Here is a 17,216-nt window from a genome sequence, read left to right on the forward strand (position 1 = left end):
GGGCAGTTTGTTAAATGAATGACCACATGAGCACAGAGGCGGGGGGCAGGGGTGGCGGCGGGGAGTGGGGGCTCGAGTCAACTGCTCCATCCGCAGCCTTTCCTGAGTGCCCCCTCCTCTCTAAACAGCAGCAGGCAGCCTGCCTTGGAGGGGGCAGGGCCGGGGGGACCCCTGTGCAGTAGCCCCCGCACCCACACCCACTGTAGGTGCCCCTCTGCTCTGGGCCATCTGGTCTACCATCCCTGAGCCTGAGCAAAGGCTTCAGTGCTGCCCCCTTCCACCACCACCACAGAGGGTTGGAAATTCCCTGGAGCTGGGTTCCAAATGAAAAGGTTGGTATCTTGCCCTGAAGCATATGCACGGGCTTTGAGGGGATGGGCAAGTAGCATCTCCGCGGAGGAACCGAGTCCACAAGAGGGGCAGGGAGGAGCTCGTTTTGATTGCACGTTGGACACGGAGGACTCTGCTCCACGTCCGTGTGGCTGTAGGTCACAATTCTCACTTTGAATGAGCCAAGGGACTGGCTCGCGATGATGTGCCAGCGCTAGCACGAGGGCTGCGTGAGCAGCGCCCATCAGCAGAAGCCAGTCCCTGCAGCCTTCCGCCCCCAGACCCACTTCCAGGGGCAGAGGCGCCCTGGTGCCTGGCGGTGCTTCCTGCTGGGGCCCGAGGCTGGGGCGGCGGGAGAGAGAGGACCCAGGCCTGGGGCCCTGGAGGTCCCCCTGTCTACAGCTGCACTTAATGTTGGTGCTGCTCTAACTGCTTACCACGACCTCTGGGACATTTTAATCTATTTATTTGAGCGGGGAACACGAGCAGGGGCACAGGGAGTGGGACAAGCAGACTCCCCACAGAGCAGGGAGCCCAACGTGGGGCTTGATCCCAGGACCCCGAGATCATGGCCTGAGACTGAGGCACCCAGGCACCCCTCCGGGCTGCTTGTAAGAAGGAGGTGGGGTGTCAGGGTTCTCCGTGGCCCCAGGGCATGGATATGGCTGGAACACTGGCCCTCGGGCTGGGATGTTCTTTCCCAAGGCACTCAAGTCTTTGCACTTGTGCATCTGTAAAGAGTACTCACAGCACCCGGTCCTCTCCAAAAAATTCCTCCCCCGGGAATGTCTCCTTCCTAGGAGCTGCCAGCCATAAGGCCAGATGCCCCTGACCTCCCAAATATCCATCTACAGGGGCATGCCTCCTCAGGGCTCCTCGCTGTGGAGAGGCCGTCCCTCCCCAGTGCCCTGTCCTGAGGACCCTGGGGCCTGAGAGGCCCCGGAAAGCCCAGTAGTCCCCCTGGAGAAGGTGATGAGGTAAAGCCCAGAGGCAGGTGGCGCTGGCTTACCTTGCACTCACAGCCCATCTGGTACCTATGGTTCAGACTCTTCTTCTGGGTGCTGCTCAGGGTGTCCCAGGGCACGATGAAGTCACAAAGGGTGATGTGCATCTTGCCATTCCCCTCGGCCTTTCCTGAGGAGACAGGGATCACCCAGCTCAGCACAAGATATGGGTCCTCCTCCTGTCGACCTCTGGCACCCAAGTGCAGCTTGGGTGCGTGGAGGTTCATTGCCCACGACACCGTGTGTTGTGGGCTGAGCAGCAGCCCCTCCAAGATTCCCATGTGAAGCCCTGACCCTCAGCACCTCAGGATGCACCTGCATCTGGAGATGAGATTAATTGAGATCACGTGGTGGGGGGGCCCACATGCAATAAGAAAGGTGTCCTTATAGGAAGAGATCAGGACACAGACGCAGACAGAGGGACAGGCACTGAGGCCTCGAGGAGGAGACGGCCATCTGCGAGCCCGGGAGAACCAGCCCTGCCCACGCCTGGATGCCGGACTCCCAGCCCCCAGGACGGGGAGGGAGTCAATGCCTGGTCTGTGCTGCTTTGTCCCAGCAGCCCGCACTGACGGGCACACCATGGACTGTCCGCTCGGAGCACAGACAGGGCACGTGCTCACCGCAGAGCCCTCGGCAGACAGGGAAGGGACACGAAAGAAACCTCCCGCTTTCCTACAGCTAGCCCTCAGACGCGTTTCCTTCCAATATTCTTTCACACGTGCGTGTTTGCACAAAAGAGATCGTGTGTGTACATCACGTTTTCCCTGTTTTATCGTTCACAAACATGTTGTCCATTTGACGTTGAACTTCTCTGGGTTTTTCCACCACGAGCAGCAAAAACATGGATCTGCATCAAGCTGGAAATCAGCTCCGACGTCCCTTCACCGCCGAGGCGGCGGCACTGTTTGTCTTTCCTACCTCGGGCCTCCCAGTCGACTCCTCCCTTCCTCCCCCGAAGCGCTCGTGCTGGTGGCAGCCCTGGCACGAGCCAAGTGCATTCCGGTGAAGGCCTGAGAGGTCACCTCAAATCTCGGCCTTCCAGCGAGTGGTGAGCCGTGGAGCCTGGTGGCGGGGGGCTCCCCGAGGGGCAGGTGGGAGCCGGGGGTGCACCCTGGGCTCTCCGCTTGACAAAGCTCTGGGATGGCCAACGTAGTGATCTTAGGCACAGCGCCGGCCGCGGAGGATCCACGAATAGAAATGCACTTCGGGGCATAATGCAGCTTGGCGACTGCCCCCCAGTCTCGAATACATCAAACCGGGACCCCTGGCCGGGTAGAAACGCGGGTCGGCTGGCCTGAGGCTGTGCACAGGGACGTCCTGTGTGCCGGGCAGGTTGCGGACACACTCCCTGGATGGGGACTGGGATGCTCTCACTTCCGTGCTAGCGGCCCGCTTACCTCCCGGAGCTCTACTTTCCCTCGTACCTGTTCAGACTCGAACGACGTGCCAGGTGCAGCAAAGGATCAAGGAGCAGGATTGCTGCCGGAGCGTTTGTTCTGAATCCTAACCACTAACGGAAGAGAAGCGTTGGGTGGCTCTAAGTACTTCCAAAATAGGCATTTGCCTTTTTCTTCCCCCTTCTAGAACTATATAGGCACTTCTAGGAGTTCAGAGTAGCCGAAGGGGGGGCAGGCAAGGGACAGATGGCAAATAGCTCCCTGTCTGTCCTGTCTCCCGGCCGGTCCCCCCCACCCTGCAGCCCCTCCAGCCCAGCCTGGTGGTGCCTGATGGTCGGGGTGGGACTCATGCTGGCTCCACCCTCCGAGTTCGCCAGCGCTGTCTGCTGCCTGACTCGCGATGGCCCACTCTGTGCTGTTCTTTGCCCCCCCCTTTTTTTTTTAAGATTTTATTTATTTGTTTGAAAGAGAGAGAGAGAGACAAGGAGCAGGGGGGAGGGGCAGGGGGAGAGGGAGGAGCAGACTCCCCGCTGAGCAGTGAGCCTGATGGAAGCTCCATCCCAGGGCCCCGGGATCTGACCTGAGCCGAAGGCAAAGCTTCACCGACTGAGCCACCCCGGCGCCCCTTTCCTTGCCTTTCTTAGGCGTCTTGCTCCTTAACCAGATCATAGCCATGAAGGTTTTTTTAATCCACGGTTCCTCACACATTGTAAACTGCGCAATAAAAGTTTACTGACAACACTGTGGGTATTTGTTCTAACAGTTTGCTTCATCATCTGCCTGTTTTTTGCTACCTTCCCTGTTGACCTTTTCGCCACCAATTCATGCTCCGGCCAAGAGTAGCACATGGAAGGACGCGGAGATGCAGCGCGCACAGTGTACCTTCCATGGCCCTGGCCACGGGGCTCCTGTTCACCTTGGAGGTCACGTATAAACGAAACAGCATCTCAGAAAGTTCAAAGGACACCCCTTCGGTACAGGTACAGTCATTAAGGCTTGGTTGGGCCCGCACGATGGGAACATCTGTTACAACACCCTCCTACGTCTGCCTTGGAAAAACGCACAGTCTTCCTTGGAGAGAAAAACAGGAATTAATTAAAATTTGTAACTGAGGACTGTAGGCTTCTTTTTCCTCTTGGAGGAGAGGACTGCAGAAGAAAATTATAGGGCCAATTCTGTAACAGTTCCTGAACATGAATGTCTCATGGTGCCCAGCTCAACATGTGAACTTGAGTCATCAGCCCAAGAGGAGGTGGGCTGCCTCGGGCCGTGCGGTCACTCCTGGGGCCACTGCCAGCGCTGGCTGAGTGGTTTACTGTGCCCCGTGATTTCTGGGTGGCCCATCCTGCCTCCAGGAGAACAAGATGGAGAGTCTGTGCTCAGAAAGTAAACACCAGATTTGACCCAGAGCCATCTCGCCCGGCTGGGGGAAGAAGTCAGGTCTCTCCGTAACGAGTGTGCCAGCCTCTGCTGGAAGTGCCTTTTGTTGATCATAGGCTCCAGGGCCAGCTAGAAACTAAAATGTGCCCCATGTCCCTTGCTTGCTTCCAGTATTACACATGAAATAGCCGTAGATGATAAGCACGGTTACAAGCAGATGGATCTTCAAAAATGTATCTTCTTAAAAAAAAAAAAAAAAAGTATCTTCTTTGGTTTAACTACAGGCGGAGCTACAATTTGGAGATTTGGATGGTTTTGGTTGTAGCCAGCCCTTAAGATGTGCCCTACTGTTACTTGGAGAATTGTCTTCTGGTTCAGACGGGGATAGTGTAATGACCCCGGGTGTAGGAACAGCACAGGACACACACGTGTTACATGATAAATAGCAAAGACGAACGAGTGAGCTTCTGCATGAGAATATCAATGTTTGCAAAGTAACCAAGACGGTCAGGCTTTCTACCTTTGACTCACAACGCTTCCTTTTTTTTTTTCTTAAAGATTTATTTATTTATTCATGAGAGACACACAGAGAGGCAGAGACACAGGCAGAGGGGATAAGCAGGCTCCATGCAGGGAGCCCGATGTGGGACTTGATCCCGGGACTCCAGGATCATGCCCTGGGCTGAAGGCGGCGCTAAGGCCCTGAGCCACCCGGGCTGCCCACAACATTTCCTTTGGATGCAGAAGCCTCTTCCTTCCAGAAGAGGAGCTGAGCAAAATAGATAAAGAGATTCTCCTACCACGTCCCCTGAAATAACACAAGGCAACCACTAGCGAAGTAATCCCCGCAAAGCGGCTGTGTGCAGCCTCTTCCCTCAGCTCTTGTTCTGCACCCACACTTTCTAAGCAGCCACGTGGCTTCCTCGCACGCTTCATGGTCTGTGGGACAGGGAGAGAGGACTTGAGCCACATACTCGGCAGACACGACATGCCGAGGCTCCTGACTGCTGGACACAATCCATCTTCTGGGCTGTCATCCCTACAGTCTGGCCTGTCCATCTCATGGAATAGAAGGCAGCGCCAGGGTCCTCAGGATCTCTGGACAAGAGGCAGGACTGAGTGACCACAAAGAGCCCCAGGAGATGAAAATAACGTCCGGAGGCACCTCTGTAAAGGGGGTGACGGACCTCGGCTGCTCGGGCTCAGCCCTCTGCAATGAAAGCTTTTTTGCCTCTGACCCAGGGCAGGGAAGGTTCTGGTTAGATGCCAGCTCTCGCCACCAGCTATACACTGGTCTCTCCTGGGGAGCTTCAGAAATGCTGATGCCCAGGCCACATCCCTGGAGATCCTGCTTGGAACTGGTCTACAGTGCCACCTGGGATCCAGGACATCTAACAAACACCCCAAGGGAGTCCAACAGGCTGTGCAGGTGGAGGGCTGCTGGCTTAGATGCTGGAGCCGCGAGATTTCTAAAACCTGGACCACAGCAGAGCATCAGAGGCCTGGGGACCAGGAAGATCCTCCTGGCAGCGTGGCCCAGGCGCAGACGTGCTGGGAAATGCCTAACAACCGGCTCCCACTCCACCCCCAGGAAGAGAGAGCCCCAGCACTCGGCACCTGCCAAATCCGCGCCATGAACACTCGCACCCTGGTTTCCTTCAAGGCACCAAGCAGAATTTAACAATCGGTGTGTGAAAGCGGGTTCGGGCACACACCACGGGACCGGGCGCACACTGCTCACCTCTCTACTCCTCTGATTCCCTCATCTGTAAAACGGGGACCAGAACAGCACCTTCACCGTAAGGAGCTGTGAGGACTGAACAGAACCCACGCGAGGAGCGTTTAGAGACCGGCAGGGCCAGGAAAGGAGCATTTTCCTATTTCCATGAACAGGGCGACGTGAAGCCTGGTGTGTGAACCCAGACCTAGGTCACCTTCCCACCCAGGAGCCCAGGGGGTGGGACCCGGGGTCCTCTGTCCCTCTGAGAGCAGCTCTGCAGTCCGGCCGGCTGCCCCTAGAGGGCGGTGCAAGGAGCCCGACCCCGGGGCCAGATGCTCCTGAAGGCTTAGTCCTCAGGGACCCGCACAAAACCAGGTGCTGAAACCTGGAGGCCGCTGATTCCTTAGGGCAGCAAGTTCTCTGCACCATGGGAGGTCTCGTCTCTTTCCCCTTCTCTCCAGGGCTTATTTTTCTGACCATAAAAGCAATAGATGTCATTTGTAAAATGTCACCAATACGGGGACGTATCAAAAGGAGACAAAACTGACACTGATGGTCCCGTGCACACATGGACCCGGGTCCCCTGAACGGCCTTCCCTGTGGGCCCGCACCCCACGCGCCACGTGTTCTGGGCACCTGCCTGCCTTGCCGTCCCCCGTATCACGGGGATGGCACCGTCAGGAAGGTCCCTGCTTCGTGATTCTGTCCCCATCCCTCTCTTTCTCTCTCCCTCTCTGGTTGACTTTGTTTTTCTTACTGTAAAAATAGTAGATACTGCAAATGTAAAATGGTGCAGCTGCTTTGGAAAACAGTCTGGCAGTTCCTCAAACGATTAAACATAGTCACCATATGCCCTGAAATTCTACTCCTACGCAGTGGCCCGAGAGGGATGAAAACACAGCCACGCAAACACTTGATGGGAGCTGAGAGCAGCGTCGTGCACACGAGCCCAAAGGTGGAAACAGCCCCGATGTCCACCAGGTGACACGTGGGGAGACACACTGTGGTCTATCCAGTCAATGAAATAGCATTCAGCCAGAAAAAGGAGTCGAGTTCTGACTCACGCCACAACGTGGATGAACTTTTAAAATGCCGCACTGAACACTGTGCCCAGTGACGGACGCCAGACACGAGGGACCAGAGTCTACAGTTCCATTCACAGGACTGAGAAATAGGGAAACTCAGAGAGTCAAAAAAAAAAAAAAGAAGAAGAAAGAAAAAGAAAACAGACTGGTGGTTGCTGGAGCTGGGGTGAGAGGCGTGGGGGCCGGGGGGGGGGTGGGTAAAACGGCTGAAGGGTACAGGGTTCTCCAACCGTGGCCGTGGCTGTGCACACCTTGATGAATCACCCAAACTGCTGAATGACGCCCTTTAAATGGGTGAATGGTATGTTGTGCGAGTTATAGCTCAATAAAACTTAAGAAATAGTAGGAGCTCCTAAGAAAACCTTTAGAAAGGTCAGAAGTGCCCATAAAAGAAGCAAAAAAAATCTCCCATCATCCCCAAGGAACGGGACAGAAGTCTTGATGGAACCAGTCACATGGATGCTGAGCATGAGCGTTGTAAGGGAGGGAGGTGTTACCCAAGGAGAGGTGAGCCCCGTGTCCTCTGTCCCACTCGCTCCCCACTGCATCCTCTCCGTCCCCCCACCCCCGGCAGGGACCCCCAGGTGCCCGAGGCACAGCCTATGCTTGCACCCGCCACCCGAGATGGTCTCTTCCTTCCGAGCACTTGCTTGATGCTCACAGTCCCCACCCCACACCACGCCCCCAAAAAACACCTGTTTTATTCTCTAGTTTCTTCTCCTGCCCCCACAGTGGGAACATGTGTGCACTTCCCTCTGGAAGGAGCTCTCCTGTTGAACTCCCGTCACACCAGGCACAGTGCAAGGCACCTAGTGGGCACCCACTAAGCATGTATTGGTTTTTTGTTTTTTTTTTTTAATATTCTCCATGGGCAGCCCAGGTGGCTCAGTGGTTTAGCGCCGCCGCCAGCCCAGGGCCTGATCCTGGAGACCCTAGATCGAGCCGCACGTCAGGCTCCCTGCATGGAGCCTGCTTCTCCCTCTGCTTGTGTCTCTGCCTCTCTCTCTGTGTCTCTCATGAATAAAGAAAATCTTTTAAAAAATAAATAAAATATTCCCCATGAAAAAAAGAATTCTCCATGAATGGGGGGAAAAGTACAAAGAATCCAAACAGAAGGAAATCCCCCGAATCACAGAGATTTTGGGTTCAGAATGTACTTCTATGATTACACTTGGCTTGTATCACAAAACATAATGTCAGACTAGGGGAGCTGTCCCCTCCACCCTGTCTCTTCCCAAGTTTGCGACCAGACTCCTATTTCCTCGGAAAGAGGGCAGTGATGTTCCGGCCTGACTGAGACAGCACTGGCCAGTCCCGCGGCCGCCAGCTGCACATCGCCGCTTACACGTATACATAAACCAACTGAAATGAAGTTAAATTAGAGCCCTGGTTTCTGAGCACCCAGGAGCCACACGTGGGGAACAGCTGCCAGCTAGACAGCAGCACATGCAGCATTTCCATCATCCCTATTAGACCAGTGGGTCTTGACTTGGGGACCGAGGGGACCGTCAGGGGCATTTGGGGATGTCTGGAGACACCACAACTCGGGGAAGGATTTTGGGGCAACCAGCGAGTACAGGCCAGGGATGTTGCACAGGACAGCCCCACGGTGAAGAATGACCCGGTCCCGAATCTCGGCCGTGGTCTCTCCCCAGAACAGACTGTTGTTCAGCCTCAGAAGGAAGGACGCCCTGACCCCTGCTACGTCGTGGAGGAACCTGGAGGACGTGATGCTCAGTGAAGTCAGCGTCACAAAGGACAAACACCGTCTGATTCCAGTTCCATGGGAGTCCCCAGAGGAGCCAAATCCCAAGACAGACAGTAGGACGGTGGGCGCCAGGGGCCGGGGGAAGCGACTGGGCAGCTGGTGTTTCATGCGGACAGAGTTTCGGTTTTACAAAATGAAAGGAGGGAGGGATGGTGGTATTGCCGTGCGACAATCGGAATGTGCTTAACGCCACTGAACCGGACAGTTAAAAATAGTTAAAACGGCAGACTTTACGTATATTTTACTGTGATGAAAGAAAGAAAAGAAAAGAAAAGAAAAGAAAAGAAAAGAAAGAAAGAAAGAAAGAAAGAAAGAAAGAAAGAAAGAAAGAAAGAAAGAAAGAAAGAAAGAAAAAAGGAAGAAAGGAAGGAAGGAAGAAAGAAAGAAAGAAAGAAAGAAAAGGAGGCGATGAACAAAGTTGCTGCACAGGTAGAGGACATCCTGATACCAGCAAATTTAACACTTTTTTTTTTTTTTAACTCTTCCTCGCCTCCCACCCAGCGGTAAGCATTTCCAGCATCTGGCAGGTGCCTCCCTTTCAGGAGCAAAAGGCAAAAATGCTCACCTCTTGGTGTCTGCCCCGACCTCGCGTCACCTGTGGATACCGGTTTACATGTTTCCCCATCAAGGCACCCTGGTTCCCCCGTTGTGGGGGGCAGGCGAGAATCCACCAGGAATTCTCAGATGGGAAGAGGCAGGGAAGCTCGGAGGCTTCGGGACAGCCCCGCGGTGCCTCGGGCTCCCCGCAGCCCTGGGGGCCTGGACACAACAGCCCCGACGGCCTGTAAGAACGTGCCACATGCACATCCATCTACGTACCCGCAATGAGATACTCCTTCTTTCCTCCGATGTCCAGGGAGACCCCGCATACGGCGGAGGACGGAGCCGTGTAGATAAACTCTATGTCCTTGTCTGGTCCTTTGAACATCTGGAAAGACGAAGGTGAGACGTGAGCAGAGCCGGCCCACACGGCCAACAGAGTCCGCGTCCCCCGCCCCCCGCCCCGCAGAGAGGCCCGTGTATGTCCAGGTGACTCCGACCCTCGGGGAGGACCACTTCCTTAGGGTATTGGCAGGAACTTTGATCAAGCGTTGGCTACTTGATGGGGGAGGCACCATGGCTATGACCTCAGGGGCCAGTGGGGTTTGACTTCTCAACTGCTCCTCTATACTGACGGTGCTTTGGGGATGAGCCTGCCGCCCAGATGGAGGGTTCCCGCCACGGCCGGGGGTCCCTGCTGCCCCACTGGGTGGGGATAGTGACAGCTGGGGACGTGAGTGTGCGCTGAGGACGGCCCTCCATCCCTCCATCCGGGCCGTGGGGTGCATGCCCCAGCAGAAGCTGGGGGTGCGGGGGAGGGAGAAGGTGGAAGCGGCAAAGCGCACAGGCTCAGGGACCACACGACAGAGGACGCACACCCTCGGGCTGTGCGATTCCACGGAGCTTCATGAGGATTTCTGCTGCGCCTACCCCAAGGTGACTAGCGCGGGGTTTGGGGGGAGGGCGGAGTTTCAACAAGCAAACCCCAATAAAACGGGGCCATCCCAGTATCCTGAGATGCAAGAGCTCGGCTCATCCCACCCAGGGAAGGTGAGGCCGACAGTGACAACAACGTGCCGTCACCGAGACCTCGCCATCTTCCACGGACACCAAACATGCTTCTTGGTGTTAACACCTGCCTCTTCAGGACGCCCCGACGAGGTCGCAAGAACAGAGACGTTCTCTCTCCCTCGGGTAGCGACTTAGGCCCCGAGAGAGCAGGTCGCCCCTCGAATGACACGGATGCAATGAGTAAGCATTTCGCGGACCTCCTGATAACACGTGTCCCCCGCTTCTTTGTATTTTTGTAACACAATTAAACACAGACAGCGGGCGGCCCGGGGGCTCGGCGGTTTAGCGCCTGCCTTCAGCCCGGAGTGTGATCCCGGGGTCCCGGGATCGAGTCCCACGTCGGGCTCCCTGCATGGAGCCTGCTTCTCCCTCTGCCTGTGTCTCTGCCTCTCTCTCTGTGTCGCTCATGAATAAATAAAATCTTTGAAAAAAAAAAAAAAAACCACAGACAGCGACAACTCCTGCCTTTATGAAGCCGTCTCTCCAGGGACAGCGCCCAGGACGTCCTCCTCCCCTGGGGACGGAGTTAGTGACTGCGACAAGATCGCCTTCCTCCACGGCCGGTCCTGTCCTTCCAACCTCGTCTCCCACCCCGTCTCCTCTCCAACACGGGCTCCTCGCCCTTGAACATGGACAACGTTCTGAAACAACTGACCTTCCCCCCTTCCACCTCCCCTTCAGTCCTCGGTCCCCACGCCTGCCTGTCCCGCTCCCACCTGGTGGATCCCCTCCGCCACTGGCCAGGCCGTGGGCTCCACGTCCTCCTCAGGGAAGCCGGTCCCCACCACACCTGCCCACGGGACCCCTCCTTCCTCTTAGACTCGAAGGCTGACCAGGTGAGGGAGACCCCACGGCACAGTTTGTGGGAGTGAGGGCTCCCAGATGCAACGACCAAGTTCTCGGGCCTTCGAACCTCGCACTGGCTCAGCTGAGGACGGGCACCCTCGGGAGCTCTGGCCACCGTCGTAACCGTGCTGAGGCTCCGCCACAAATTTACTACCCACCAAAATGAAGAGGACACATTTCTGCAATGACCTGGTCGACGGGAACATGGCAGGTCCACACAACTTTCCAGGCAGTCACAGATTAAGGAAAATCAGATTGACCTGTGGCTTGGAGCCCTCGAGTCTGCTCGAGGGATGGCTGTACCGAGTTCCTCAAGAAGGCAGGACACCTCCTCGGGGGGCGGGGGGGGGGGCCCAACCTTGCTCCCGGCCCTCCCGAGGCTCTGCCCAGGCAGCAACCTGGCGGTGGTGCCCGGTACCTTTATCTGCTTGATCTCATACTGAATCCGCTTGATGGGGTTGCCGTAGATGTCATTCCCAGAGTCCACCTCCTTCACACTGACCGCTTTGGCCCTAATCACTGCAAGACAAAGACAGGGAGGTGAGCGGAGCCGCCACAGTGCCATCCTGGCTCTGGGGCGGGGTGGGGGGGGCACGATGAAGCCAGCCCCTTGCAGGGCGTCGGACCCCACCCACGGCGAGGGGCGGGGGCGAGGGGTGAAGCTCTGAGACCCCCTTCCAGGCCCAGGATTCTTCAGCAAGAATGTTGACAGGTGGGACACCTGGGTGGCTCAGCGGTGGAGCATCTGCCTTCAGCCCAGGGCGTGATCCTGGGGTCCCGGGATCAAGTCCCACATCGGGCTCCCTGCGTGGAGCCTGCTTCTCCCTCTGCCTGTGTCTGCCTCTCTCTCTCTGTGTCTCCCATGAATAAATAAAGAAAATCTTTGGGGAAAAAAAAGAATGTTGACAGGGACCCAAAGCAGAAGGCTGGTGTCTCACCGGTGGCGAGGTTACTGGGTAGTCACTGATAAAGCTCTTTGTTGATGTCACGCCTAAGTGCTTTGGGGCTTTTTAAAATTCTCTCCAAGGAATGGATAGGCTGCAGCTGGGCAAGCAGATAAGCAAATTAACTGGGCCGCAAACATCATATAATTAAGGATGGTGGCTTCCTACCACCCAGCCTCCATCCACAGCCTACTGCAAACAGGCTTTTCCAGGCTGCAAGCAGAGGGATAACCGCCTTCCAAAGAGGCCCCATCATAGTTAGGTTTGGGGGTCTTATATTGGAAAGGTCTATCCTACTACTCCTAATCTGTCCTAAAGGCATCCCGGATAAATGTCCCGTGGACAATGCTTTATAATGATAACACGTTCTGGGCAGCCTGGGTGGCTCAGCGGTTTAGTGCCGCCTTCAGCCCAGGGAGGGATCCTGGGGTCCTCGGATGGAGTCCCATGTCGTGCTCCCTGCCTGCTTCTCCCTCTGCCTGTGTCTCTGCCTCTGTCTCTCAAAATAAATAAAATTTATTTTAAAAAATAATAATAACACGTTCTATCAGGGGCATGACAGGCAAAGGGTCAGAGTGCTCAGCCCCCCAGAGGGCATCGAGCTGGGTGAGGAAATGCTCACAGGCCCCACTGGACAGAGGCCCAGGAAGGAGGCCAAACGGAAAGAAAACGGTCCCAGACCATGACACAAGGATGGAGGAGAGGGGAAGAGGTCAGGCTGGGAAGGTTCTGGAACGTCCGCTCATGGGCCATGCACCACAGGGTTTCCTTCTTACCAGCAATTAAGCCAGGACCCGGACCCAGCCTGCGGCCTGACCAGGTGAGGGTCAGTGCGACCCGGGTCCAGCCCGCGGCCTGACCAGGTGACAGTCAGCAGGGCCCGGTCACTGGGGCAGAGCCCTCCCTTAATTCATTTTGAGGCTTATATCAGCAGGCACGGCCCATTTTAATGGCTTTAAAAGCTTTGCCCTCCACAGCTTGGCCAGCCGTGCGGGGTCCCCTGGGTGAGGGTTATGTGAATGCGGATGCAAGCAAAACAGAGCAATAAGGAACAGACGGAGCCAGGCACAGAGGCGCCTCCCTCCTCCGCCCCGGGTGGGGGGGCAGCTCACATCTTGGAGCGCCCCCTCCCCACCCCCTATCCCGGCCAGGGCCGTCTTCCCCACAGCATGCACACGGATCCCATGTGCACCCACCATGCCCCCCTGGCCCCAACCTGGCCCCAGAGGCCACCCTCACCCCCACCCCACCCCGCCCAGCCCAAACCCCATTCTTAGGTCTCCTTCTGTTGGAGCTGAGTCACGATGGGCAGAGGCCGCAGGTTCCTGCCTCCCAGGCTGAGCCCGGCCCAAACCTGCAGAGCCACATCTAGGCAGTGCCACCCAGGGGCCCAGGACAGAGGGCTCTCCCCTCGCTGGCAGGTCAGCCTGCTTGCAGTGACTCCTCAGGCTCCCACCCTTCTCCACCCCCAGCACCAGCAGACTTTTCATAGCCTCATCCCTCCGGGCTCAAACGTCTTCCTCGGCCACCCACTGCCCTCCTCTAAAATAAGGACACCCCTGTGCAACCTGGTGCCAGCCGGCAGCTATCTCCGCTGCCCCAGCCGCCCCCATCCTGCTGTTCTACAGTCCGGATAGTCCCTGGAATCCGAACCTGCCCAGGGGTGTCCCCACCTCTGGACTTACAAGTCTCTTCTGCCCCAAATGCCATCTAACCTTCCCTGCCTGGAAAACTTCTATGCATCCCTCAAGACCCAGGCAAAATAGCCCTTTCCTGTCTTGCTCTGGGAAATCCCGTCCTCCGCAGCAGCACCCGGCACACTCCACATCGCTCCCCCACCCTGTTACGTACGCCTGTCTGCTCAGGGCGCTTCGACAGGCAGGGGCTGCGTCCTGACCACAGTCAGCGCCCACTGGGCCTTTGCCGGATGGAACTGGGCTGTCCCCGCGGCATCCGGGCAGCCCGGGGGAGTCTGTCCGCGGTCTCTCTCACTACCTGCCTCACCCGAACCCTACTGCCCAGGCCACAGTGAGGAGGGTTGATGCAAATCACGAACCGTCTCAGATGCACGCCCCGGGCGTCTCTGGGGTGGAGCCCTGTCCCTGGCTGCTGAGCTCAAATAATCCAGGAACATCCGAGGGAGACAGGAGTTCTGGGAGCCCCGCTGCTGGATTTTACTACGATACACCCGATTCCACCTGTTTTTCACGTCTGCTACCCCCCACAAGGCTTCACCCCAAACAGGTCCTGCGGCCATCGGAGGACAAGCACGCACTGCTCTCAGCGCACAGGTTCCAGTCCATTCCATGCATTCAGACTCATGCATTTTTCTCCTAGAGAAGCCCCCGAGGCTCCCGGGCGGTCCAAATCCTTATTGGGAAGAGGCAGCAGCAGCCCTGCTTGGCCCCCTCCCCACACTGTGGTCTCAGGGAAGCTTCCTGACCTCACGGAGGCACAGCGCTCCCAGCAGAGGCCGAGCTGCGGCCAGCTGTCCCTCACCCCCCACCCAGGCCGTGGGGAGGACCAGGGGACGCGGTGCACGTGACGTGCAGCGCCTGGCACACGGAATTTGTGCCGTGGCGAAGAATGGCACAAAGTCTCCCCCTCCTGCGGTGAGAGGCTCGGAGAGCCCGGGGCCAGACGGCACCTCCGGGCCAGCACCAGTCCCAGGCTCTGGGTTTGCCACAGGTTCCTGACACGCTTGCCTGGCTTTGGGGCTACAGACCACACACTTCCAAGCCCCCCCACCCCCGCCCTTTGCTTTTTAAATTATCAGAAAAAAGGGACTTGTTGAATCCAGGGCCCAGGGGTAGACTCGTGGGTTGAGACTAGAATGTTAACTGGCTCCCCGGCTGCCAGCTGCTTGCAGGGAAGTGGGGGCGGGGGCCGGAGGAGCTCCAGCTGGGCTTGTCCCCCGCAAAACAAGAACGCCAGAGCCTTCGGGGTCCTCAGTTCTGGGTGGGAACCTCCTCTCCACTTTGCAAAGCGAGAGATAATGTGAAGGAAAGAAAGAGAATGGAGGGAAGCCAAAGAAGACCAGTTCTATGGAAACCTTCCGAAAGCATCAACACCGTGGGGCGTGAGGCAGAGATGCCGGGCATGCACCTGTCCGCGCAGATGTGAGGCCCGATGCTGCCGAGCCGCTCAGGGCAGCGGGGACCGTGGGGGTTCAGCACTCTACATGGGGAAGGGCGCGTGCAAAGCTTTGGCAAATAAATTCATCAAAACCGGAGGATCTGGGACGTCTGGGTGGCTCAGGGGTTGAGCGTCAGCCTTCAGCTCAGGTCGTGATCCCGGGGTCCTGGGATCGAGTCCCACGTCGGGCTCCCTGCATGGAGCCTGCTTCTCCCTCTGCCTGTGTCTCTGCCTACCTCTCTCTCTCTCTGTGTGTGTCTCTCGTGAATTAATAAATAAAATCTTAAAAAACAAAACCCAAAAAACAAAGGATCCCACAGGCAAGCTGAAGGTGAGACCTGGGGGAAACAGGACAGAGGGGCCCCACAAGGAGGGAGGGCTGGGGCAGCATCCCGGTGGAGCCCAGCCAACTCTGGCTGCAGACATTCTGACCCTCAGCCTTCTGCCCCCAGCGTGAGGCCAGAGTGGGGACTCCTTACCAGCCAGACTCAGAGCTCGGGGATGAGCTGCATTTCAAGTGAAATCCCAAAAGCGTGAGCTTCCTCCTGCTGCCCACGGAGGAAAGGGGTAAGGTGTGGGAGGGTCTCTGGTAACAGAGATGGCCTTCGAGGAGCATCCAGCACAGGCAAGGAGTCAGACAGTGGACAGGGACACGGGGAAGCACATGGTTTCCAGCCCAAGCGGCAGACGGGGAAGAGGCAGAGAGGTCTCCAGAAAGGCATTTCCAGCACCGCAACACCCCAGGCGCTGGTATCGCCAGAGCTCTGGGAGGGCGACCACTCCTAGTACAGATGGGCCCCTCTCATCCCAGGCTGTTTCAAGACCAGGGCTGGGAAAAAGCCAGGGAGACCCAAAGAACCCGAGAGGAAATGAAAATCCAGGCACGGATACACATTTGCTGAACACCTACTATGTGCAGGGCCCGGTGTCTGGCCCTGGGGGTGGGCGACCAGCCCACATCCTGTCCACCCCGACCCCCCACACCAGGGTGAGCCCCTAAGCTCCACCGGCCTGCTCCTTGGCCGTAGGAACCAGAGGCAGCAGCAGGAGGCTTTGTAAAGATCCTTGTTTTAACTGCTTTGTGCTCAAAGACGATGGCCTCTCCCTGAGATGCTCAGATTTTGTTTTTCCTTCTTTCCCTTCCTCCGTTAACACAACATCTGGGTTTGAGATCAAGGGTGATACACTGGCTGATGAATTCACCGCCAGATGTTGGCTACTGGAATGCACAACCGTCGACTTAATTCAAAGCACACGCAACCGCAGAGCCCCTGCCCCCACCCCTTGGGCCGCGGACACATGATGTCACTTCCCCCCGCTAGCAGCCTGCAAAAACAATCCCTAGTACACCCAGCCAGATTTGGGATGGAAAAGAGCTGGGTGGGTGGAGAGTCGAGGTCGGCGACGATGATCCAAAGAACACAGGCTATGTTCAGACTGTGAGAGAGGATGACTGCCCAGGGGAGACCCGGGGAGGCCAGACTGTCCCACTGCGGCGCAGGGTGGGGCGGTGACGGTGGGGGTAATAGAAGGGGGCTTTCGGGACACCCAGGGTGTCCTCAGCACACAACGCGGCCTGGGCTGGCCTGGGGGCGCCGGGGGTGCAGCACGCTTGACCAAGCCCGAGCAGAGAATCAAATCATCCCCGGCCCCCGCTCCCCACCAACATCTTTTGAGTCCTACGGTGTCCGTGGACCTTCCTGGGGAAGCAATGGAGAAGAGCAAGCCGTTCCCCTAACCTGTGGGGGAGCCAGACCCAGAAAGAGAACCGCCTCTAAGGAGATCATTTATTTCACACCCACTGAGCCGTCTTTACTATCTTGCCGTGAGCCTGGCCGCTCTCCGGAGGAATCCCATCTGCTGCACATACAGATGCATCCCAATAGGACACTTCCCAATGGGGCCACTGTGCCTGGGCACCGGCTCCCAATTCCAGAGCCAGGTAAAGCTGTGGATGTTCAAACGTGACTTTGAGCCCTTCGTGGCCGTGGTT

General features: G+C 57.1%; 1 protein-coding gene across 1 annotated transcript in view; it reads right to left on the bottom strand.

Moving 5' to 3' along the window:
* Positions 1–17,216, bottom strand: part of TIMP2 (TIMP metallopeptidase inhibitor 2) — a 48,484-nt gene that overhangs the window by 3,017 nt on the left and 28,251 nt on the right. Inside the window, exons 2-4 of the mRNA XM_041725491.1 lie at positions 11,563–11,663; positions 9,507–9,615; positions 1,340–1,464 (exon numbers count right to left, since the gene is read on the bottom strand). Of these exons, the coding sequence (XP_041581425.1) occupies positions 1,340–1,464; positions 9,507–9,615; positions 11,563–11,663 (335 nt within the window). The remainder of the gene's footprint in view (positions 1–1,339; positions 1,465–9,506; positions 9,616–11,562; positions 11,664–17,216) is intronic.

The sequence above is a fragment of the Vulpes lagopus genome, chromosome 12, assembly GCF_018345385.1.
Source record: "Vulpes lagopus strain Blue_001 chromosome 12, ASM1834538v1, whole genome shotgun sequence".
Lineage (NCBI taxonomy): Eukaryota > Metazoa > Chordata > Mammalia > Carnivora > Canidae > Vulpes > Vulpes lagopus.